The sequence below is a fragment of the Leuciscus leuciscus genome (assembly GCF_965113295.1).
Source record: "Leuciscus leuciscus genome assembly, chromosome: 21".
Taxonomy (NCBI): domain Eukaryota; kingdom Metazoa; phylum Chordata; class Actinopteri; order Cypriniformes; family Leuciscidae; genus Leuciscus; species Leuciscus leuciscus.
Genome location: NC_138745.1, coordinates 36,077,024 through 36,103,865, shown reverse-complemented (window position 1 = coordinate 36,103,865; position 26,842 = coordinate 36,077,024). Strand labels below are relative to the sequence as shown.

The 26,842-nt window shown below is 37.3% G+C and overlaps 1 protein-coding gene across 2 annotated transcripts; it reads left to right on the top strand.

The window, feature by feature from the left end:
* The first annotated feature begins 870 nt into the window (after window positions 1–870).
* anxa11b (annexin A11b) lies at window positions 871–26,571 on the top strand. 2 transcript variants are annotated; one of them, XM_082152436.1, is made up of 15 exons: window positions 871–894; window positions 12,976–13,282; window positions 15,033–15,067; window positions 15,216–15,374; window positions 16,720–16,807; window positions 16,909–17,003; window positions 17,088–17,201; window positions 18,796–18,886; window positions 18,965–19,044; window positions 21,158–21,214; window positions 21,315–21,408; window positions 22,540–22,635; window positions 23,591–23,649; window positions 23,902–24,024; window positions 25,292–26,571. In XM_082152436.1, exons 2-15 carry the CDS (start codon window positions 12,985–12,987, stop codon window positions 25,349–25,351), a joined length of 1,449 nt encoding a protein of 482 aa, XP_082008562.1. In that variant the 5' UTR covers window positions 871–894; window positions 12,976–12,984; the 3' UTR covers window positions 25,352–26,571. The 2 variants fall into 2 exon arrangements, with proteins under 2 accessions (XP_082008562.1, XP_082008561.1); XM_082152435.1 differs by lacking the exon at window positions 871–894 and adding an exon at window positions 8,494–8,649.
* The last annotated feature ends 271 nt before the right edge of the window (window positions 26,572–26,842 follow it).

Genomic DNA, 26,842 nt, shown 5'->3' with positions numbered 1-26,842 from the left:
TCTAATGAATAACTATCTTTTAAAAAGGTACTAGTACCTAAAGAATAAGCAATGGAATAGATACTAAGGCCTACTAGTAGCATGAAAGATAGCAGGTTTTAAGGATTAAATGGTAAAACGGCTTGCCATACTAGCATCTAATGAATACTTACTAGTAATATTTAAAAAATTTACTAGTCAATATTGGAATTAAAGTTTGATTGATTTACAATAAGAATCGCTTGAACAGCTTTAGATCAGGCACACTGGGGTCCTCAGCTGGGACTCATCACTTCTCTGGGACTCATCACTTCTCCACACCGGCACCCTCGGCACTCAAATCTAGCGTAACTTTGGCTTCTATGAAGTTGAAGGGGAAAAGGACCTGGACAAGAGCCACACTTTATGCAAGTAGAGCTCCAGACTGCAACCAAATGGGCGACAAGACTGACTGGTGTGACCATCACGTTGTGCAATTGATAAGAGCTGCAACTTCTGTTACAAACGATACTAAACATCCAACAACAAACGAAACGAAAGTAAAATGTTGTGCACTCGATACTCAAACGACAAACGAAACTAAAGTGAAACGAAACCGATCAAAAAAAAAACAAACAAAAAACAATTTACTAGACTATAAGTTACTTGTCACTAGTAACTATTAGATTACTTAGTAATCAAAAACAAATAGGGATAGTAAAATAGTAAACTATATATAAGTAGTAAAACAAAACAAAAATGCATTAATAATATTTATAGCACCGTCCTGCATGGTAACAACCCAAACAACATCATAATTCAAGGCACACGCCTCTTGGAGAGAAGAGCGTATATATACAGACTGACGCCTCCCTTCCTCATCCAGAACAAACTCTCGAGATCCATTCCTCACATCACATCACATCACATATCCAAGTAAGTGTTGCCTTTACAATCGTTTTCTATGTTAAAACAACAATGTATCGAGTGTTTGGCGCGTTTGCTCTTTTATTATGGCAAGCCGTTTTAACATTTAATCCTTAAAACCTACTAGTCTCTATTTTCATGCTACTAGTACTTAATTTTAATATACTAGTATCTATTCCATTAAGTAATAGTACTTATTCTTTAGATACTAGTACCTTTTTTAAATATACTTGTAGTTATTCATTAGATGCTAGTTCTTATTTTTTTAGATACTGCTACTCATAAGATTCTAGTGCCTATTAAATAGATACTAGTTCTTATTCATTAGATACTAATACTTATTTCAACAGTGACTGGTAACTATTCTTTTATTACTAGTAACACATTTACATTTTTTGCCATTGACTTCTATGTGGATCTGTCATGATATCAACTATTCAGTTCTGACTAGTAGTCACATCTTGTTTCGTTTTGTTTCATGCTTTTGTTTCATGTCTGTCATTTGATTCCCTGCTCTAGTTATGTGATACTGGTTTTGTGATCCTATTTATTAGATACTAGTAGTTATTCATTTGGTACTAGTGCTTATTTTTTAGATACTAGTTCCTATTAAGATACTAGTACTTATTCAATAGATATACTAGTACTTGGTCGTTAGATACTAGTACCTATTTTTTAGATACTAGTATTTATTCCAAATGTTACTAAGATTTTTTATTTTACAGTGGCCGTTCTGACTAGTCATAAAATAAGACGAGTAAAAAAAACAGTTGTGACTAGTAAGATAAGAAATGTGACTAGTTACATAATACATAATAACCACATCAGAGCAAAGGGATTAAAGACATGTGAGTGTGTCAAACACAGATGCTTGTGCGCAGATTATAAAGCTTCATTCAAACAAACAAGTCCCTTAAATCTGAAACAGACCTGCGTATGTTTGTGTGAATGGATGCATGCGAAATAGAAGACAGTTTACTTTACACTGATATTCACTATAGTGCTTCTTCTGGCAACATCTAAACTGCAACATGAGACATCTTGAATTGTATTCCACAGTTCAGAATGTTACTGTGATGTAACATCAAATATTCTAATGCAACAACTGTAACACTGTAACAGTGTTTACATTAAGAACTGCAACATCGCAATACTGTAACAGTTCGACAAATACTGCACTGGGGTTCCACAAAAACAAAACATGAAACATTATTAAAGACTGAAATGATCCTGAACTTTTGATAGTGTATATGGTACTGAAATACTTTCAGTGTGCGAATTATTTTTAGTCGAGTCATGATTCTCGTTTGTAAGTCTACTGATGAACTAAAGATTGTTTTGTTACCAGGCTCGTCCTAAAGAGGTCTGATGCCGTATAAAGGTAAGAGGAGGTGTTTCGGGGAGTACCAGTGTCCCAAATGCAACAGAAAATGGATGAGTGGGAACTCGTGGGCGGATATGGGTCAGGAGTGCCAGAATTGCCACATCAACGTCCTTGCTCACAAACAGGTGAACAGACGCTCACTTTAGACTGAAAACAGCATTTTAGCCATCCGGTTAGAGTTTGTTTTCTGGTTGCAATATCTTAACATCCTTGAAACAAGATACTTTAGCAAAATTAAATGATATATTGCTGAATTATTTAAAGTGTAAACCTAACAAAACGCAGTGAAGTTTCTGCTTTAAAAATTGGGTAAAAAAAATAAACTGGAACGGTCTCGTGTGCAAAAGGCCCATAGGGATCACCGTGGACGCAGATGCCATGAGACCTAACATTTTTTGATACTGAAGAACAGTAAGATCTTGGCTTAGCCTGACTTTGCTCAGGGTATTGTGAATGGTCTCGAGTCGAGCGGGAGACAGCTGTTTCCTGCATCATGATCGAATCCCATTCAATCCCCTAACTGTGTTGTTCTCTGGGTTGGAGAGAGAGAACACTCTTGTGGTCGTTGAGTCTCAACCCCAGAGAAATGCTAGCTCTTTTGATTGTGCTAGTATCAGCCCATCGTCAATATAATTCATAATGCGGATTCCCTGGAGTCGCAGTGGAGCCAGCGCTGCATCCATGCACTTTGTGTATGTGCGGGGTGATAAGGCTAGGCCGAATGGAAGAACCCGATATTGGTAAGCTTCACCCCCAAAAGCGAACCTCAGGAACTCCATGTGTTGTGGCAGTATTTCTATATGGAAGTACGCATCCTTGAGATCGATCGTGACAAACCAGTCTTGATGTTGAATTTGCGACCCGATCTTGAGCTTTGATCTTTAAACTTGAGCACCTTGACTAATCCTCGAAGATCTAAAATCACCCCCTGTCCTTCTTGGGAACCGGGTAGTATCTGCATTAGTAACCTGACTCTCTCTGGAAGGGGAACATGTTCTATACTCTATATGTATACTCTATATTCACTAGAGTATACATATTATAGGAAACTAACGTTGACTGTAGACGTTCGGGGATGTCGATTGTAGACGAGACCCAGGTAGACTTAGGTCAGGTGCGAAATAAGAAAAAATCTACCACATGCTGCACCAGCCTGACCTGCCGCTTGAAAGGCTTTCCCTACTAGCGTTGAGGTGGTTCTTCACGGCTTAGAGCGGAGAGCCGGTCTCTTTAACGATGATGCCGAGCCAGGTGAGAGATAGCTCGCGAGCGTCTCTTCAACCTGTGGCATCATCGTATACCCCCGCGCCATCGCACCCACGATAGTCGAATATGTCGATGTCGAAAGCACAAAGAAAAAGGAAGTATAAGGTAATTCCCCCATGAATGAGTTAACTTGTCATGGAGGTCTTCAAAGAAGGGGAGAGACTGTTGTTGGGGTCGCTCCGCACAGAAACCTGTCTCCCAGTTTAGAGCGTTTGGGGGTCTCTTGTTCATGTGGCCAGTCTATTTGTAATCTGGCAACCGCTGTTTCATCACGTGAGGAACGCTTGGAGGTAGGTAACTCGAAATCCAAACCGAATTCAAGAGATCGGTTATCCTCTGCACGAGCCGAGGAGGCGTCGGGGTGCGCTTCGGAATCATGCGAGAGGACATGTGGATCTGGAGAGAGAGCGAGCGATAGTTGTGGACCCGCCTCTTGCTCCTCAGTCAGATCCATTCGCGAGACTATTTTCCTCTCGCACCCCCCAAGCCCCTGTGAGCCAAAAAACCACCCTTGCAACTTTGAGTCGGCGGAACGCCGGCCGCAGTGTCAGGAAGTATCACGTGATATCAGGTTTCGCGATGTAACGAATTGCTTTACGGCAAAAAAATCTGCTAAAATTCTGTCATTATTGCGCTCCCTCACGCTGTTCGAACCCGGATGAAGAAGACTTTTTAAAGAATGTCCCATCTGCTTTGATGTCGTTGATCTACTAGCCTCTGGTATCTGAGAGTCGCCAACGAGTTTTTCGACAGTGTTGTCAAATATCTATTCCGAAGCTGTAGGGGGAGCTCTATAGAGAATTCTGCGAGCAAAAAGCGAGAATACAGCGAAGAAATTCCCGAAACTGCATAGCCCTGCTTTAACTGTGCTCACAATGCTCGCACTCGCCTCGCTCTAAAGCAAGGGCATGCTCTTGCCCCAAACATACAAAACAGTATTGGTGTGTGTCCAATCCTGACATAGATTGTGAACATGGAAGCACACACCGTTTGTTTTGTAGATCGCTCTTTTTTTTTCTTCTTTTTTTCCCTCACTTGTAAAACAGAGTGAAGATGAAAAGAGAAAGGGTTTTCTGCTCGCTGCCTCACTAACTCCAACCAGAAGAAACCAGAGTTTTTCAGAGTTTGAGTAGCACACACATACACACAGTAATGGTCTGAAAACAAAAGACCAACATATGCACACATATATTCATAGCTGGTCAGTCACGCACAAAAGCGTTCCCATCACGCTTAAATCAAGCGCAGCATTGAGTGTAGCATTTGAAAGGGAACTTCACTTTGGGAACCTTTTTCATGCTCAACCAGCAACATTACACACTAAAGAAAGATAAAGATAGAAAAAAGCATAATAGTTGCTCTTTAAGAGAAAAAAAAATTGATGAGCGGAAGGATTTAAAATCTTTCCTCTGTGTTTGCAGCGTCCTCTGGAGAAACCCGACGGCCTGGACGCATCGGACCCGAGCAGAGAACATCCTCAGCATCTCTGTGAGAAGTGTAAGAAGCTCGGACGCTACTGTGGTCGGGTTCGCTGGTGAACTCTGACCCCCGGCATCCTAAAGACGCCCAGATACACCCTCTATATATACACCTTGTGCTAAAATCTGCTCCACTTTAGCTGAACAATATTCACTGATTCCTGATTTAAAGCAGAACTCTTGAGTAAATGCAACTGAAACGGTGTCAGCAGCATTGTTGATTGCCACAGAAAATGTATATTTTAAACAATGAATCTGTGGTTGCTAAAGGGGTCATTGGATGCAAAATTCACTTTTATATGGTGTTTGCATGTAAATGTGTCTTTGCAGTGTGTGGACACAACCCCCATATAATGAAAAGATCCATTCACTCCCTTATTTTAATCCTCAAAAAGCCTAAACACTCAATAATCAAGCCGTTTTGATTTTCTGTGCAATATGACATCATATTGTGACACGCCCCACAGAAGAGAGAGGGGAGGGGTGAGCATTGCTCATTAGCATTTAAAGAGACATGCACCGAAACGGGTCGCTGTGAAAAGAGCTGTTTTTGAGGTGTTGTTTTACACAACCATTGAGTATTTTTATCCAAAGTATGTTACAAACTTTACATAAAGACCCTAAATAATCATACCAACTTGTGGAAAATGGGCATCCGATGACCCCTTTAAAGTAAATGAAGCACCACAATTAAAACACCACTGATGAATTAGAGATGCTTATGTTTTATCATTTGCTTATGTTTTAGCATTAATCATTCATATCATTTGAAATGTATGTTTAATGTTTTTCTTTTATGAAGTTTTATGCCTCAACTGCAGCTGATTAACTTAGGGTGAACTTTTGAACTTGGTTTAGATGAGGACAAAAGTCTGTAAGTTTCCAATAGACAGACCACAATGTCTCAGAATAAAGTGGTAAACGAATGTAATCTTAGCTAAACATCTGGCAGTGTTCGGGCTAACACCTCAGAGTCTGAAAACATGAACACTAGATATGTTTGTGTCTTGTGTGTCTGCTTCGATGCAATATAGCAAACTTACTCTGAAAAGAGGAACTTTGCTCTGTTTCAATAAGCAACTTTTAGGGAGATCAATATCTGTACAGGTCAGTCTATAGCTTGGACTCAGATCTTGCTCTTTCACAGCCTGTCTTTTCAAAGAGATCTTTAGGCTAAGAATATTATACTCAAGAGTGTTTAAATTAGACATATTACAAGTTATTTTAACTGTTTGTTTTATGTTTCTTTATTCAACTTTTATTCCTGCTTATGGGTGAATTTATTTTGCTCTTCATTTATTATTTGATTGTCTTCTGTTCAGACATAACATTTGACTTAATCATCCGACTGGATCTCCTCCTTGCATGAACCAGAATACAAAATTATGAAAAAACAAACAATTCTCATTTAATGTGCTGTGATATATATATATATCATATCACTCTGAATAGTGTTAATGGTGCATGTACCTTTTATTTTCTAATTAACATCTATGCCGCTTGACAGATTTTGATTTGAACAGTTATTGCAGCGCCATCTAGAGGCGTTTACCTGTTCCTGCAGAGAACCTGAATGATCGCAGTGACCCAAACAATCATCATTCACTTTACTGCCCTCACTATATGTACCGATACAGCTATAAAGCAAGCTTAACACTCCTCCAAAAAGTACCTAAGACAGAGCTGACTGCAGGTGCATTTAATGGAAGCGGTGTAAAACTGAAAAAAAACAACAACAAAAAAACAACAACAACAACAATATAAGTACATTAACTTACAAGACACTTAGATGAGCATAAACGTCTTCTGATACATCCATGTTCAAATAGGCTTATAGATAGCATAGCATGCATAATAGCATAGATAACATTCCAATATAATATAGCTACCACAACAGCTTACATTCCTCTTAACGCGCAAGTGTTTACACATTTAAAAATAAACCATTAGTAAAGGATTATTAACTGTATTACAATGTAAATCCAACAAGCCAGGAAAAGGTGCTTGTCAAAGGCAGGTATTGCATTTTTTATCTTCAACCACTCATACAATCTGTCCCAAAAGGACTTAAAATAAAAAAAATCTATATTTTTTTGACAGAATGTACATACACAAATGAAACCTTAAATGATAATGATTATAAATGTCTATTTAAGTGTGCTGAGATCACGTGATCAGGTGTAGATTCTGCCCTCTGCTGCTCATGTGACTCCATTACAGGCTGATTACAGAAAAGCTCTTGAACTTTGTGAAATGTGAAACTCATGTGGGTGTGTGTCTTTCCTTTTCCTTTACAGCTTCAGTTTCATATTTACATTACATATTAACATAAATAGTATTTCATACTGTAAGAAACATGGAAGAGATGAAATCTGACATATGGTTTTAGTATGGTAGAGTTGTGTGAGGATCAGGGCAAGCCTTGACATTTCTTAGTAATGGTGTTTCCCTCTTTTATCTGTGAGTTGATGACGTTCATTCTCCTGTCAGGACGCACCTGACGCGAACATGACCAGTTTTTCCACTGTTCGCTACTGAAGCCAAACCCTTTCATTTCTAAACATGTTTCGAGTGAAAAGACTGTCGTGACTCAGGAGGGAGAGAAGCCTCTGTCGTTTTCATGCAAATTATTTGTTTGTTTATATTGGACAACTGTGATGTTAACAAGCGTTCAGACTCGATGTGAAGGTCAGAAACTGTCCTGTGAAATCAAGAGGCTTTACATCTGACACACAAACCAGCTTTAGCACTCATTAAACTCTTATAAAGATCTACATCAAATAAACAGATATTAGGCTATAATTCATTCAGATGTCTAAATTCTTACAAAAACTGTACCATGGTAACCATAGGTTCCAGTAAAATACCATAGATACTACTGTAAAATCATAATGCATTTGTAATGGATGTCCTTCAGTGTAAGAAGCCTTCAGAATATCTGACATTTTGTATTATATTATATATATAATATTAGTTTAGTGCTGTCAAATCGATTAATCGCATAAACATAAAAGTGATGTAAACACACCCATATATGCATGCATTTATATATTCACACACACACACACACACACACACACACACACACACACACACACACACACACACACACACACACACACACACACACACACACACACACACACACACATCATATTAACAAAAACTTTTATGTTAGATGCGATTAATCGATTTCACAGCACTTATTATATTATATATTTGCAATTTATTAGACTTTAAGTTACTTGTCACTATTTGGATAGTTATACTGAAAGTAGTATAGTTTATTTAGCAATTAAAAACTAAAAACAAATAGGGATAGTAAAATAGTAAACTATATATAAGTAGTAAAAAAATAAATAAAAATGCATTTATAATATTTATAGCAACGTCCTGGTAACAACCCAAACAAAATCATTATTCAAGGCACACGCCTCTTGGATTTACTTTAGAAGAAGAACACGTATAGGATAGGGGTCATATACGCTTGAGAACAGGGATAGGCCTGCGTTTTGTTTGTGTGTGTATGTGGACAGGATCGAGTCACACCCACTGTGACAGACTGACGCCCTCCCTCACTTCCTCATTCTGACCAAACTCTCGAGATCCATTCCTCACATCACATCACACATCCAAGTAAGTGTTGCCTTTATAATCGTTTTCTACGTTAAAACAACAATGTATCGAGTGTTTGGCGCGTTTGTTCGGTTTTCACTGTGACGCGCGTGTGTTTACAGAACGCGCGTGATACAATGTAACCATTCCGCATTAATCCGCGTTAAAATGTCCGTCAGATGTTTGTCATCAAAAACTCTGTCGAATGATCTAAGTGTTTGTGGATTAAGATGTGTATTGTTTCAGATTTGTTCAGGGTGTGTTGTCGTGAAATCTGAAATATTTGGCTGCCATTTTTTTTTCATTAGAGAGCGATGCTGAATGGTCAAACCGTGTGTGTAGTGTGTGTAGTGTGCGTAGTGTGCGATTGTCGTACTGAGAGTTAATCAGTACAAGTTCAAACATGAGATGTGTAAGAGGAAAGCTGCATTACTCTAGTAAAATCAGGATAACCACTGATCACTGGCTTTAACGCAGAGTTAAACCACTGGTTACTATAGCATGCAGTCACAGAAAGTTAGTGAACCCTTAATAATTAACCTGTGCATAAATGTCCAAATCCTAGAACCAGATAAAAAAAAAACATAGAAAACAAATACTAAACTGTGTTTTCTGGCCCTTAAAAAGGAAATATAAGGGGATTTTAAAAGTGTGTCCTGAAGAATTAGTTGAAATTCCAATCAAATGTGTTTCTAGTTATGCAGTTCTGAAGTGTTTCTACTAGATTTGTAAGTTGAATGTAAAAGTTGTTACTTAAAAAGATTTAATTATTGGAAGGTATATATTGTGAGTTTGATATGGTGAGAATATTGAGCTTGTGGAAGAATTTTATTCAGACTCAAACTGAGTAAACATAAGCATTTCGGCGCAGATGCTGATATGTATATGGACAAAACGTAAAATGAAATTCTGATGCTTGTAATTAAAGAGATCCTTATATTCTCTCAGAAAAAGAGGTACAAAAGCTTTCCCTGGGGCAGTTCCAGGTTCACTTTTGTGTGCATATTAAAAGGAACAAAAGTGTACCTTTAATAAAGTTATCGCCCGAGTGACCGCTTTTGTACCTGTTTTTTTCTGAGAGTGTAACAGTATAGCAGAGACTGACATAAAATGCATGTAAATATCAGTTGTCACTCTATATCTGCCAATAATACGTCTTACTAAGATGATATTTAAATGCTTAGTTTTATGATCAAAGCTCAGGGTCATTCAGTGTTAAATCAACCAAATTTCAGAAACTTCCCTGGCTCTTATTTTTTATTTTGTTCTTTTTTTTTTTTTTCTGACGAAAGACAAACCGTGATGAAAACCAAAATATTCAATGTCATGGATGAATATTTGAGTAATCCTCTTATTTTTAGAGGGGTGGTCAAAATGACAATTTCGTTTGATCAAATTCATGCAGAAATACTTGAAATTCTTCTAAAAACCAACTAACTTAAACTCATTTATTCTTCTGTCAACCTATAGCCTACATTAGCAGAGCACACCTGATAAACCTGCCGCTCCACACGGAGACTTGTTTGCTCAGTGGGATCACACTCATCCGTGTTGGGTTGCAATGATGCAATATTCAATGATTGCAATGATGCAATATTCACTCCTCGCAGTCTCTAAAGGTTTCTGATCATGCTGATCCAGGAGTTGTGTTGTTGAGATGTTGAACACAGCTCCCCGGCTCTGGGAATTGTCATTAAAAAGAAATTCATAGGAACATAGACCATTGATATATATGAGTTTTTTAAAAATATTTAGTGTAATTCAGTGTATTAATAAATAAAAACAGTTTCTTTGTAAGGCAAGTTTATTTATATAGCACATTTCATACTATGGCAATTCAAAGTGCTTTGCATGGAAAATGAGCACAAAATAAAAGCAAGGGAAATTAAAATGGCTATAAAAGGAATTAAAAGAGATAAATGATACAGTTATAAAATGATTTAGAGTAAAAGTAGTAAAAAGATTATGCATAGAATAAACTTCTCATCTGGCAAAACACCGGTGTATCTTATTTTGCATATAGTTTTACACTGTGTCTGTGGTGTTTGTCCGGCTGGACGTCTCCGATGGACCCGATTTTCCCCTAAAATCGGGCAGGAGGAGCTCTAGGAAAAGGAGGAATACAGTGCGGTCAGTTGTAAACAAACAAAAACGGCAATAAGGGATAAAAAAAAAGGTTCTAAATATATTTATATTTCGTTATAGGATCTATCTATCTATCTAGTCAGTCATCTATCCATCTATAGCACAGAAGATTTTTTGAGGTCAACCAAAGTGAATGAATTAAAGAAAGATGATTGTTCTGGACTCCAGGATTTCAGCAGTAAGATGAAGCGAGACACGCGTACAGTAGGATCACATCTGAACTGCTGAATCATGTTCATGCCTCCAGCAGGCTTTATTTAGTTCGCAGATAAGTGCATTGCAATTAAGATAGCATGAAATGACTGATATAGGAATACAGTAGAGCGCTGAACTGTAATCATTTGAAGTTTTATGGTTAATTGTCCTCTGATGTTGTTTTATCAACATCATTTATCACATTTGAGTTGCTGCAGATGATTGATATGTTCACCAGAGTGACAGTGATGTGGTGGTGTTGGTGAAGACCAGTAGCAGGCTTTGCTTCGCTCAATCCGTTTCACTTGAACAAAAGCGGCCCTTCCCCCACCATCGCACGCACGCACACACACACACACACGCACGCACGCACGCACACACACACACACACACACACCAGGGGTGGAAATTAACGTAAGCTTGGAGCAAAAATGCCACCGAAATTAATTATAATGCTTCCAAAAAACAAGAAAAAAATCTCTGTGTGCGTTCTTGTTTTTAATATTTATATGCAATATCACACGAGCAAAAGTGTTTTCCCCCCGAATATCAGCACGTTTACAAATGTGATAATGAGCTCGTTTACACTCGTTTACACGCACACCAATACACTGATAACTCACAAAAATTAGTTTATTGAAATAACCCGTTGTCCCGGTTTATATGTAATGCCAATTGCCCGGCAATACAAGTAGCCTAAAGCGCGTTTACAAGACTAGTTACAAGTCCGGTTTTCCCTAGGCTAGTGAAGTCAACACGTAATAATTAATAATAAAGCATTAAAAACGGAATAGTTTTCCAACATGTCAGCGGGAAACTTACAAACTCGCATATTATCCTCTCGGTATTTGTAGCCTGCAGATGCAATATTTTGTCTGTGGCACTTCTGCACGAGATGAAACACATTTTTATCATTTCTTGGGTCAAGAAAGAGTCTGAGTTTGTGATATATTTCCTCGCTCTGTGTGGATGTGTTTAAATGCACAGTGAGGAGGTGTTCCTGTCACGTCTCACACATGCGCACTTCAGTAAGCTCAAAGAACGCAGGTTAATGCGTTCACATGAGGGGTGAAATCGGGGTAGGCTAACGGCCAAAAATCTAGCTATGACTATATCATTTAAGTGTTTAAACTGTTTATCACTCCGATAAAAGAAAAAAAATGTTAACGCATTTACATAATCACATGCATTGTCGGCTTATTTCCAGCAAACACATTTACGTCTGTGGCACGTTTCATTTCTACTATGGCAAAATCACTGTCTAATTGTAAGACGCGACGTTCTGACAATTAATTTTTTTATACTAGATATAGATATCCATCCCCCATTTAGCATGTTATGTTTTGAGGTACATTTTTTAATTAGTCAGATGTTAGATAATTATATACTTTTTAAATAGTTTATCCTTATTATTATTTAATGGGCCTAACAGTAAATTAATTATAGCCTAATCAACACCTGCAAGTGTACACTTTGAAAGAGAACAATCACATAAAATTACGTTAACTCAACTTTATTAAAACTGGTAATCAAATTGCACTTCGGCAACTTTTAGGCCATGTTTTTAAAGCGTTGTTAGAAGGTTGGGTACGTTGTGCCAACGTTCTGTGTTTGCTGGGTTTAGCATAATCGAAACGCACTCATTGAACTCATTGATTTTATACAACGATTCAGTTTCAGTAACAGTAAGTTAATAGGCTATTAGGTGACTTACTTTTCAAACCCATTATTGTCAATATTGTCTGTTTTTTGTCTATTTTGCCAACAAAAATAGTTCCAAACATTAGAGTCACTGCGTGATCACGGTTTCCTTTCCATTGCTGAATGAATCCACGTTTTTGAACGAATCATTCTAATGAATGATTCAACGACTCCCTCCCTCAATCACTCACTCCTGTTTCAGAAACGGGCCTCAGAATTGCTCTGGTGAAGGCTTCACGTTACTCAATCTGTTCTGCTTTTGCATGTGACTGTGATTTTTAATATAACCATGTAAATGTTCTCCAGGTGTCAGAGATGAGTTACCCCGGATATCCTCCCGCAGGTGGAAACTACCCCCCCGGCTCCGGCCCGTATCAACAGGCCCCGGCTGGATACCCCCCCCAACCCGGAGCCTATCCTCCCCAGGCGGGATACTATCAGCCTCAGCCCGGAGCCGGATACCCCCCCGGAGCCGGATACCCCCCCCAGGCCGGCGGATACCCCCCCCAGGCCGCCGGTGGATACCCAGCTGCCCCGGGAGGAGGGTTCCCACCACAGGCTGGAGGTTACCCAGCCGCCCAGCCCGGGACCTACCCCAACATGCCCCCCGCAGGTGAGTCTGGCTACTCTGAGGGTGCTAAAGAATACACGATTTCTTAAGTACATTTTCTTCTGTTATGCATCTAAGGGTGCTTTCACACTGGCAGTTTAGTTCGGAACGGGGCACGGTTCGCATGAAACATCGCTAATGTGAACGCTGGCATGTGGACCCGGGTGCGCACTGGGGTCCCGAACCCGAGAGTCTGAGTTCGGTTGCACTCGAAACATGCCGTGGTTCGCGTGAATGTGAAAGCAACACAGACTCGGGTGTGCACTTGTTCAGGAAGTAAAGTACCCTGCGCATGCGTTGTAGCTAATTATGATGTATTTAGTTAAATAAATCACATGTAAGGGATGATAGTGTTGATGATTTACCTTGGATACGAGCGAGAGTGAGGCTGCAGTGTGTTCACGCATAGTGCGTGGAATCAGGGCAACACATTAATGGAAATCCACTGTCTCCTCAAAAGAGTTTTGCAAGCAGCAGAAAGCCAGCTTATGACACACAGTAAACCTGTGTTGTTCACTCAGCTGCTCATAATGGCACCAAAGTAATAAAAAACACAATATATTGACCCGTGTTCGGTTTTCTATCATGCGCTGTGCATGTTTGCGATGACGTGTGAAACGCCCTGAGCTCGGCATGCTGAAGCATTGTGGGTGTTCGTGTATGCAGAGACTAGGGCTGCATGATTAATCACAATTTATATGAAATCGTACTTTAATCGAGTTGGCTTATCGCGGTTTTGAAATCGCAAAGGCTGTGATTATTATAATAATTTTTTATGTGCAGCTTGTCAGCGACGTACGGCTCTGTAAACGCTGCTTCATCGGAAAGCACTGAGTTTGAGTCGCTTAAAACGTGCATTTGAAAAAGCAACACGCGTCAAATATCTTTCCAAACATGAGAAGCATTTATGAACCTTTTGTCCAACAGAAGACAGCATTTAATAACATGCTTTTACTCCAAACTCACTTTATAACGACAGTTGAGCTCATTCTTCTGTGAGGTGATGTGGCTTCTTACACAGCCTTTGCGATTTAAATATCGCGATTACATGTAAATTGCGATTAATCGTGCCGCCCTAGCAGAGACTAGTGTCTGTTGTACTGTGTGTTCTTCTGGAGGCGCTAATGTTATTTGTGGGAAACTGATCATGGCGTCTGAAAAACTGAGCACTTATGAAATGCATTGGCAGTTAAAAATAAGACGTCGTTCTGATTTGATGATGAATGTTCATACTGATACAAATCAATATTGGAAAGTGTTTGAATATGAATATGCTATATATATATATATCTGTTTTCATGCTGATAAAAATTAATATGGGAGTTGAAAGGGTTTAAATTATTAAACTGTTAAAATTTTGTGAATTAATTTGCTTAGACATTCTTTTGGATTATTTACATTTAATTAATCCATTAAAACGGTTTATATTTTTAAATATTTGGGGAGGTGGAATTGATTTCATAAGGCCATAAAAGATGCATTTCAGAAGAATCCATTTCTGCTTTTCATGCATTATTCATCTTTTGTAAAAACATCTATAGCTGCATGATTCTTTGTGTTTTGACTTTCTTGTGTTTGTTGTCCTGTGATTGATATGTTAATTTAAAAAATCTTGTATAGTATGACTTGCTGTTTTTGTTTGTTTGGTTTTTATTGTATTTATATGATATTTGTATTTTTGTAATTTAATTTACTGCCATGAATCTGTCCTGTGATTGACATTGTTGTTCATAGTTGTTCTTTATGTTGTTAGCAGGAGGATGGGGCGGCCAACCTGGCTTTGGAGCTGTAAGTATCCCTTTATTTCTGCCTCTTTTATTGTGCATGATCAATTATATTGTGTTTTTTTTAAATGCATTACAGAAGTACAGAACTTTGGTTGGACTGTTTCTTTAAGCTCTGAGATGAAACTAATCATGTGCATGATCTTATATAGCCTGGAGGAGGAATGCCTCAGGGTTACCCCGGGATGCCAGCGCCGGGACAGCAGCCCATGCCAGGTTACCCAGGTGCCCCGGTGCCAAACCCGTCAATGCCCGGGTACGGAGGCGGCGTTCCTGCGGGACCAACAGCACCGGCCGGTCCTGCTGTCAATGTGAGAGACTGCCCGCTTTATCCGCCAATATAAGCTTGTACGCTTCTGTTCGGTTTAGATTTTCACGATTCCCACAATCACAGTTTCATCATCTAGAATTGCTTTGTCACAATGAAAAATCCAGGAACAAATTGTCAAGAAAATGTATAAAAAGTATATAAAGTGTAAAAAAAACCTGACATTAAAAATACATTTCTCTGAATGTGCCTAGTTTCACGGCTAATTTCCACAAGAAAGACACACACACACACACACTAAAAAAAACAGGAAACTGAAGCAACGATACTTGCCCTCAATGGTTTAGTAACTCACCATTGAAACAGGAAATTGGACACATCTTTAGTTAAAAGTAAATGCGAAATAGCTTTCATTATGCATTTACTTCCATAATATGACATATTTTGTGTGAAAATGAATATAAAATGATGTTTAATCATTTGCATACCGTTCAAAAGTTTGATGTTGGTAAGATTTTTTTATTTTTTTAATGTTTTTGAGAAGTCTCTTCTGCTCACCGGCTGCATTTTATTTAATCGAAAATACAGTTACAATTCAAAATAGCTGTTTTCTATGTGAATATATAGTAAAGTGTAATTTATTCCTGTGATCAAAGCTGAATGTTCAGCATCATTACTCCAGTCTTCAGTGTCACGTGATCCTTCACAAATCAGTATAATATGATGATTTGATGCTCAAGAAACATTTATGTTTATTATCAATGTTGAAATCAGTTGTGCTGCTTCATATTTTTGTGCAAACCATCATAAATTTGTTTTTTTCAGGATTCTTTGAAGGATATAAAGTTCAAAAGAACAGCATTGAAATAAAAAAATCTTTTGTAATATTATAATTGTCTTTTCTGTCACTTTGTCTATGTAATGCATCCTTGCTGAATAAAAGTATTCATTTCTTTAAAAGAAAAACCTGACCCCAAACTTTTGAACGGTTGTGTGTGTGTGTGTGTGTATATATACAGTATATACTATGTGTATTTATTTCACTTCATGAAAACAAGGATGAATATTTATTTAAATTTGAATATTTAGTTGTTTTTTTTTTATCGTTAAAAAAGTAATCTTTTCAGAATCAAGGAATTTGTGTTGGTGACATGAGCTTCCAGTGCAGAAAATAGACATCCATGGGGATAAAAGCTATAAATAGGAATATAACACATTAATAAATAAATATAATATGATACAGTAATACAAATACAGAAAATACACAATAGACAGAACTATGCATATACAGATATGCCATTTCCAGATTTAAGAATGTAACAATTTTTAAATTGTTACATTCTTAAGTGTAACTGATTTGAACTGTTTCCTGTGATGTATGTGTTCAGAAGGGATATCGTGGGTCCATGAAGGACTTCCCTGGCGCCGACCCTCTCAAAGATGTCGAGGTGTTACGGAAAGCCATGAAGGGTTTCGGTGAGAAGATATTGATTGACTTTGAACCACAGAAATGTTTGCATACAGTCACATCTTTAAATACCGAGTCCTGATAGTGACTGAATCTGTTTTGCTCACAGGAACCGATGAGAACGCCATCGTCGAGCTTCTTGGCAGTCGATCCATCAAGCAGCGTGTGCCGTTGTTGGCGGCGTACAAAACCACCTACGGCAAGGTGAACATGAGGAACAAAGCATGTGGAAGATCTGCCATTGTGGTTTCTTGCGTGTAACTTTGCATTCATTATGACGTTTTCCAGGATCTGGTGAAGGACCTGAAGTCAGAGCTGACGGGAAACTTTGAAGATCTGGTGCTGAACATGCTGAAGTCTCCGGCACAACTCGATGCCTATGAAATGAAGCTGGCCATTGCGGTGAGGTTTTATTTTTCTCTTGATTTTCCAGGAAAATGTGTCCAAATCCATTGAGATACAAGATATTTTGCTAAGGTATTTAAAGTTGGCATGAAATGGAAGTTTCTTTCCTATTGTGGCGTATATCCGAAATGGCTTCTGGAATAAGAACAAATGTGGGCGGGGCTTGATTTTGTTGATTGGATGGTTGTGGTTTGCCATTGATGGATCTCATGTGAGTGACAGGTTGCCCCGCCCACATCAAGGTTAAGTTAATTTGATTTAAGATTACAAGCGACATGGATTCAAAACAATAATGATGTGCACCGATACATCATCTATAATAAATACTGCAATATTCCATTAAAATTAAGAATTGATTTCATGATGATTTTAAATGTCTTTGTTTCATCCTTACTGAAATGCAGCTTCATAAGTGACTGATCTGGAACGTCCTCATGTAATGCTAACAGCGCTTTATCCCAGTATAGCAGGAAAACATGCTAACACACTCACCCAGTCTAGCATGCTTACGCTTGGTTACAGCACAGATCTCATGTGCTGGTGCTTGTGTTACACAGAGCTCATTAATGAAACACGGGCAGGTAATTACAGAGTAGAGAGCAGAAATCCTGCCAGACTCTCTGTCTGTGATTATTATCATCCCTCACTGTGGAGAAAATGAAAGAAACCTGTTGATTGCATGTTTTAAAACTCGCTGTGAATATAAGGATGCACAAGGATTTCAGCCAATAAAAACACTTTTTCTGCCATCACACTATAATTCAGAAACTTCTAATGTTATTTTAGAGTCTCCAACAACAGTTTTACATGCAGTCAAGGTCTAAAACACTTTGAAACACTTCTAAAACCCGCCTCTCTGAGAGATGCTCTGCTCTGATTGGTCAGATGGCTCAGTCTGCTGTGATTGGTCATAAAGCAAACGCTCATTATCATATCTGAATCTCAGCTCTTGATCACAGTGATACGAACAGTGACGATGGCGTGGGTTTTACCGTATCAATCTCAGAAAACAGCGTCTTCTCGACACGAATAACACGAACCAAACTCTCCCAGTCTCAGATACACTACAGTGTTTGAGGGCGGAGCTAAGAGACGCTGTTCAGCCAATCAAGACCACAGGCTGGCATTATACAAATTAGTTACAAACCTATGCATGTTCAGCAGGAAGTGAGACTGAATTTACTGATGACTCGTTTCAGGCAGTTCAGAATCGATTCCTTTTTTCTTTTCTTTTTTTATAACTAATGTACTTTGATCTTTAAAACTTTGCGGATTTTGAAAGACAACTCGGATAGACATATGGCTTAGATTTTCTTTCAATTAGAGAGTCCAAATTATTTTGTATAGAGTTTTTTTTTTTATTTTTTTTTTATATTTGCTTTACAACTTAAAAAAACATGTTTCCCCCTTTTTGCAATAATTCGTCCTTTTTGCAATAATCGAGTGTTTTAGAGCCTGTATTCCTGTATTACAACCATTTTCCTACAGATCTGTGTTCAGAAAGGTTAAATAAGTCGCAGAACATTTCAGGTGATGCTTATGTTCCAGGAAATGCTGTGATGATGATGATGATGGTTCTCCGTGTTTTCAGGGTGCAGGAACGGACGAGGCCTGTCTCATCGAGATTCTGTCCTCTCGGAGTAACGCTGAGATCAAGGAGATCACGAGGGTGTATAAGGCAGGTGAGTCACAGACCTCGTGAGACCCCAGCGCACGCGTGTGTGTATGATGAACTCTTCAGATCAGTGTTTGTTGTTCAGATTACGGTAAATCTCTGGAGGACGCCATCAGCAGTGACACATCAGGACACTTCCGGCGTCTGCTCATCTCTCTCTCTCAGGTACAGAAGATCGTCTGGCCTTTCCTTTTATATTTCATTCATATTACAGATGCATATTAGTCTATCTATCTATCTATCTATCTGTCTGTCTGTCTGTCTGTCTGTCTGTCTGTCTGTCTGTCAATCTATCTACACTCACCTAAAGGATTATTAGGAACACCTGTTCTTCTCATTAATGCAATTATCTAATCAACCAATCACATGGCAGTTGCTTCAATGCATTTAGGGGTGTGGTCCTGGTCAAGACAATCTCCTGAACTCCAAACTGAATGTCAGAATGGGAAAGAAAGGTGATTTAAGCAATTTTGAGCGTGGCATGGTTGTTGGTGCCAGACAGCCGGTCTGAGTATTTCACAATCTGCTCAGTTACTGGGATTTTCACGCACAACCATTTCTAGGGTTTACAAAGAATGTTGTGAAAAGGGAAAAACATCCAGTATGTGGCAGTCCTGTGGGCGAAAATGCCTTGTTGATGCTAGAGGTCAGAGGAGAATGGGCCGACTGATTCAAGCTGATAGAAGAGCAACTTTGACTGAAATAACCACTCGTTACAACCGAGGTATGCAGCAAAGCATTTGTGAAGCCACAACACGCACAACCTTGAGGCGGATGGGCTACAACAGCAGAAGACCCCACCGGGTACCACTCATCTCCACTACAAATAGGAAAAAGAGGCTACAGTTTGCACGAGCTCACCAAAATTGGACAGTTGAAGACTGGAAAAATGTTGCCTGGTCTGATGAGTCTCGATTTCTGTTGAGACATTCAGATGGTAGAGTCAGAATTTGGCGTAAACAGAATGAGAACATGGATCCATCATGCCTTGTTACCACTGTGCAGGCTGGTGGTGGTGGTGTAATGGTGTGGGGGATGTTTTCTTGGCACACTTTAGGCCCCTTAGTGCCAATTGGGCATCGTTTAAATGCCACGGCCTACCTGAGCATTGTTTCTGACCATGTCCATCCCTTTATGACCACCATGTACCCATCCTCTGATGGCTATGTCACAAAGCTCGAATCATTTCAAATTGGTTTCTTGAACATGACAATGAGTTCTCTGTACTAAAATGGCCCCCACAGTCACCAGATCTCAACCCAATAGAGCATCTTTGGGATGTGGTGGAACGGGAGCTTCGTGCCCTGGATGTGCATCCCACAAATCTCCATCAACTGCAAGATGCAATCCTATCAATATGGGCCAACATTTCTAAAGAATGCTTTCAGCACCTTGTTGAATCAATGACACGTAGAATTAAGGCAGTTCTGAAGGCGAAAGGGGGTCAAACACAGTATTAGTATGGTGTTCCTAATAATCCTTTAGGTGAGTGTAAACTTATTTCAGTTATTTACCAAGGCAACATTTCTTATTTTCATTTAAGTTTTTAAATTTTAAGATTTTAATCTAATATTTATATTTTGGTAACACTTTAGTTGAGGGTCCAATTCTGACTATTAACGACGACTTTTGCCTCAATAAACTCCTAATTACTGCTTATTAATAGTTAGTAAGGTAGTTGTTAAGTTTAGGTATTGGCTGGATTAAGGGATGTACAGATGAAACTTGAAAAATTAGAATATCGTGCAAAAGTTTGTGTATTTCAGTAAAATTAAAATATTAAGGTGTTCAAATTCAATTCAATTCAAATTAAAAGGTGAAACTAATATATTTATTATATATAACTATATACATATGATTATGATTTTTTGTGATTGATTTCATGTAATATTCAAAATTTCGGAGATTTTGAATTTGGGGTTTTCATAAGCCATAAGCCATAATCATCAAAATTATAACTTTTGCACGATATTCTAATTTTTCGAGTTTCACCTGTAGAATATGATCATGCAGAATAAGGCATTACTATGTGCTTTATAAGTACTAATACACAGCCAATATCCTAGCAATATGCATGATAATAAGCAACTAGTTATTAGTCAGAAGTGGACCATTAACCAAAGTGTCACAATTTACCAAAGTACCAAAAACACATTTGCAATTCTGCTTAGTTAATAACAACACTGCTTCAGATCAGCACAAAATATCAATTCCCCTTCAAAAACAGAAGTGAAATCACAGCTGTGTTGATGAAGTAGTTTTGATTATTTGTTCTCAGGGTAATCGAGACGAGAGAGAGACTGTGGATGTGTCTCTGGCCAAACAGGACGCTCAGGTCGGAGAAAAAGACTTGATTTGCTTAAACAAATTGATGTTTTAATGTGCATGTGTATTTCTGGCTGCTGAACGTGTGTGGGATGTTCTGTGTGTTGCAGAAACTGTACGCCGCAGGAGAGAATAAAGTCGGCACGGATGAGTCTCAGTTTAATGCGGTTCTGTGCGCTCGCAGTAAACCTCATCTCAGGCAAGGTAAAACCACTGGCCCACTGCGGTTCCTGAACTAGGACAGTGTGTTTAACACCAGTCATCGAGAGAAAGATTCATGAACACTATGGAAACATTGTCTTCTGCAGCTTTGAATTAGTTCCAGTTTCATTATTTGCTTTTCATTAGACCAAAATTGGCACAAATCACTTAGTCATATTTAGGGATGCACGATATTGTCAGCAACCATATCTTTATCGTTTATTTTTAATGTTGTCGCTATCGGCCCGAGAAGAAAATGTGGCCGATATATTAAAGCCGATAAATAATGTATTATTTCCTTCAGCTGAGACACTTCAGATGTTCAACATGATGGTTTTGAGTTGCTTGAAATATGATTGAAATCACTTCAAAAAGGGGAAAATACAGTTCAGTGCAACAGTTAATATCGGCTACATAACATTAAAATGAGAATATTATAATTGTGTGTTTGGGACATGTTTTTTTTTAGAATTTTTTTTAGAATTCTTTAATGAATAGAAAGTTCAAAGAACAGCATTTATTAAATGTATTTATAATTTTTTTTTTTTTTATATATATATAAAAAATAATAACTCTGAACAAGTATGGGACATGGATTTTAATGGTGAAATTTTTGTTTTTGTAATCAGCCTCTCAAAAGTTGGATTCAGATTTATCAGCCAATTTATATCGGTTATCGGCTTTCAAGTTTAAAGAATTCTAGGTATCGGCCCAAATGTTCATATCGGTGCATCCCTAGTCATATTACATTACGCTATTTTTTGTGACGCACTAAAGTTAAACCCCCAGTCGACAAGCTTAAAAAACATTTAGAATCATAGCAATCATCCATTTGACTTCAAATTTATGTTTTTAAAGCTGACATTAAGACCGTTTTAATACGGTTTTGTAATTTTGGCTGTTATGATTTTGTTTTTACTTTGGTCATTTTTGTAAGTATTTCATTTTCTCTGTGCCTTGGTAGTTTTGTAAGTGCTTTATAAATGAAGTTTGAGTTATGAGTCTATTACAGTGCATATGATGCTTTGCACGAGGAACAGACTGAATATGAAGGCATTATTCTCTGATGATGTGGATGTAGTGATGCATTGCAGCAGGTTTGACAGTAACGTTGGTTCCTGGTGTCTTTGGCAGTGTTTCACGAGTACCAGCAGATGTGTGGCCGAGAGATAGAGAAGAGCATCTGCAGGGAGATGTCTGGAAACGTGGAGGACGGCATGGTGGCGGTCGGTGAGTACTGAACTCTGATTGGTCCTGAGCAAAAAACATATCGGCCAATGGCTGATCCAGATGAAGCAGGGAGCAGCAAGAAACAGCCAATCACAGCACTGGAATAGGATCAAGACTGAGTCATTTGTTTTGAATAAGATGCAGATTATGATGTGTAATGCAAATATGACTCTGAATGCAAAACCATTGTTTTTCATGCACTGGTCAATTTTGAGATTTTGGTCTTTTTATAATGTGTTGCACTTTTAAGTGCTTGTTTTATTGCACTTTGACCATTTGCGTCTGTAGATCTCAATAACAATACTTATCTTTAAAGCTGGTGAGTTTTAGTCAGAAATCTCCACTTCAGCAGCTTTACATTCACCAAACTTTACAGTTTTATGTTCATATATGTCTGTATTTACTGATTTATGGAGTGATAATAAGAGATTTCCTCTGTGGAAACTTTAACTCTTACACGTCAACAAAATGAAACGAGAATTTTGAACCTGGCTTTATCCAATGTTCAGATTTGTGTTCTGGGGAATTATGCAAATGAGTGCATAATGAATTAGATTATGCCTAATTTGCATATTTAAACAACATTTCAGAATCCTTGTAATACAAAACAATTGTGTTTTTGGACTGTGATAAATCAGCTGGGAAAAGTGTCGTGATTTGTATTAATATTTACCTGTGGCTTCTTGTCAAAACTTTAACACATGTACAGCATATGGTCAAATCTGGCTAAAAACATGCTTTTTTAGCCAGATTTTACCATATACTGTACATGTGTGTTAAAGTTTAGATTTTAATAACTTCCTAAACATTGTAAAATTGGAGGCTTGTGATCAAATGTATATTCTGTGACTGATTAAATGTGTTATTACTGATAATATTTAAAGTATTCCTCTGTGTAGAATATGAAGTATGTTTAGTTTGTTCATAATCATGCTCCGTCTGTGCTGTGTTTCAGTGAAGTGCATTAAAAACACCGCAGCCTATTTTGCTGAACGTCTCCACAAGGCCATGCAGGTAAAAATATACAATATGATAAATATACATATATAAAGGCATATTTTGCTATGATAATGTATGTCTGAGGTCATTCGGAAGTGGCTGTTTGTGGGTTATTTTTATGTTTTCTTAGCATTATATATTGTACATGCACTTCCTCTTATCCTGTTGATGACATGATGATGATGAAGATGATGATGATGATGATGAAGATGATGATGATGATGATGAAGATGATGATGATGATGATGATATTTGTCTTTGGTTTAGGGTGCGGGCACCAAAGACAGGACTCTGATCCGCATCATGGTGACCCGCGCTGAGGTGGACATGTTGGATATCAGACAGGAGTATCTGCGTCAGTTCGGGAAGTCTCTCTACACAGCCATCTCTGTAAGACACACACACACACACACACACACACACACACACACACACACACACACACACACATAATACACTGCATTTATCCTTATGCTTTATTCATAAGATGCACATACACTACAGATCAAGAGTTTAGAATCATTTTGTATTGTTTTAAATAAAAGTCTCTTCTGCTGCACCAAGGCTGCATTTATTTGAGTTAAAAAAAACCCCGTAATATTGTGAAACATTTTTATGATGTAAATCATCATGTGAATATATAGTAAAGTGTAATTTATTCCTGTGATGAAAGTTCAGCATCATTACTCCAGTCTTCAGTGTCACATGATCCTTCACAAATCACTCTAATATGATGATTTGATGATCGAGAAACATTTGATTTTTTTCAATTCTTTCTTTCTTTCTTTCTTTCTTTCTTTCTTTCTTTCTTTCTTTCTTTCTTTCTTTCTTTCTTTCTTTCTTTCTTTCTTTTTCTTTCTTTCTTTCTATCTCTCTTTTTCTTTCTTTCTTTCAAACTAATCTTTCTTTCGTTCTTTCTTTCTTTCTAACTAATCTTTCTTTCTTTCTCTTTCTTTCTATCTATCTTTCTTTTTCTTTCTTTCTTTCAAACTAATCTTTCTTTCTTTCTTTCTTTCTAAATAATATTTTTTCTTTCTAATCTATCTTTCTAACTAATCTTTCTTTTTAACTAATCTTTCTTTCTAACTAATCTTTATTTTTTCTTTCTATCTTTCTTTCTTTCTAACTAATCTTTCTTTCTACCTAATCTTTCTTTCTTTCTTTCTTTCTAACTATTCTTTCTTTCTAAATAATCATTCTTTCTACCTAATCTAAAAAATAAACATTTGATAAATTTTTCCTTTAAATAAAAATAATAATCTTACTAACTCTAAACTTTTAAACAGTTTCCACAAAAATATGAACACAATTTGACAATAATCATAAATGTTTCTCGATCATCAAATCATCATATTCGAATGATTTCTGAAGGATCATGTGACACTGAAGACTGGAGTAATGATGCTGAACATCCAGCTTTGATCACAGGAATAAATTACACTTTACTGTATATTCACATAGAGAACAGCTTTTAAATTGTAATATTATTTCACAATTTTTGATCAAATAAATGTAGCCATTTAAAATGTTTATAGTAATTAAATTTTAGGAGGCATATATTATTCATATCATATTTAAGTTTGTCCTGTAGCTAGAAATAGAATATTATGAATATATCACACTGGTATAAACAGAAGTATTTTTTTTATTTTATCAGGGAGACACATCTGGTGACTATAAGAAACTGTTGCTGAAGCTGTGTGGAGGAAGTGACTGAAGAACCGGGACGACAGACACCGTACCATGATGACTGGATATGTGGCGTTGTCATATTAATCCTGCCCATATATATTAGCATTAATATGTCAGATGATAGTGTCATGTTAACTAATACAGTAATCTCTCTCTTCGCAGCTTTATAAAGTTCACAGCCAAAATAGCATTTCATTTGTGCCTTTACATTAGACATTATCATTATTATAATATAGTTTATTATTTGTTTTATTTTGCTATCTAATCAGACTATGCATGATATCTAGAGAATATATATATTTTGTAACTGTTGATGCATCGATATATACATGTAGTGTCTTCAGTAACTGATGCCAAAGGGGAATCAGAACCTGTGGTTGCCGTTCGCAAACCAAAAATACAATCTGAACATCATCACTGAAATCTCAAATGCCTTGAAGTGCTGAAATATATGCCATAGTTTTTATATTGTGAGCTTTATGATCTCTATGCAAGAGTTCTCTGATGAAAATATAACTGTCAATCATCATGAAGGTCTCGATGAGTGAAGCTCGTGTAAACGTGTCATATTTCACCCTAAAAACAAGAAATTAATTTTGCATCAAAAAAAGTGAAGCCTATTTTAGGAACATTATGATCTTTTTGCATTATGACATTTTTTTCCCATCAGTTTTCCCCCTACATTAAAATTTTTAACACATCTAAACTTTTGTAGTAATTCTCATTATTCTGTGTAGCGAGTCTTTGTACTGCAATACAATATTTTTTTTGCAGTTTTATAGTAATAAAAAAAGACATTAAATATGAAATACTAACATCACATATAAAAAACGTTTCTTTTACAATTTAAATAATTTAAAATAATATTTTTTGCAACATGGTAATGCATATTTATGGCTCTAAAATAGACTTAATTTTTAATTCATGCAAAATATAATTTCGTATTTCCACTATATGAGTTTAGGGTGAAATATGACCAGTTTTGTGAGCGCATGTTTTTATTTTTCGCATGAATATGTTTTGCTGCAGCAGTAGATGGCAGTAAAGTGACCAATCTTTCATCTTGATAATCACTAGTTTGACAGGATATTCTAACCTGTTGCTGTTGTACTGTTTATTAACATGAAGACTACACTTTTTTCAGGGATTTACTAGCCTGTGATTTAATGTGTTCACTCAGCCAACTAATCTTGTCTAGTAAAATTTGTGTCTGTTTAATAAAAACACCTCATGAATAACTAAGAACTCCAGCTACCCCTTACTTTTGTGTTTTGGGTAACAGTTTGCAAAATGCCCCATTAATTAATGCACTAACTAACAATAAGAAATACATTTGTTACAGTATTTATTAATCTTCGTTTACGTTAGTTAATAAAAATTCAACTGTTTATTGTTTGTTCATGTTAGCTCAGGTCCATTAATGTTAACAGATACAACTTTAGATTTTTAGTAATATATTCGTAAATGTTGAAATTCATATTTAGTAAGATTAATAGGCTACATTCTCAATAATAAA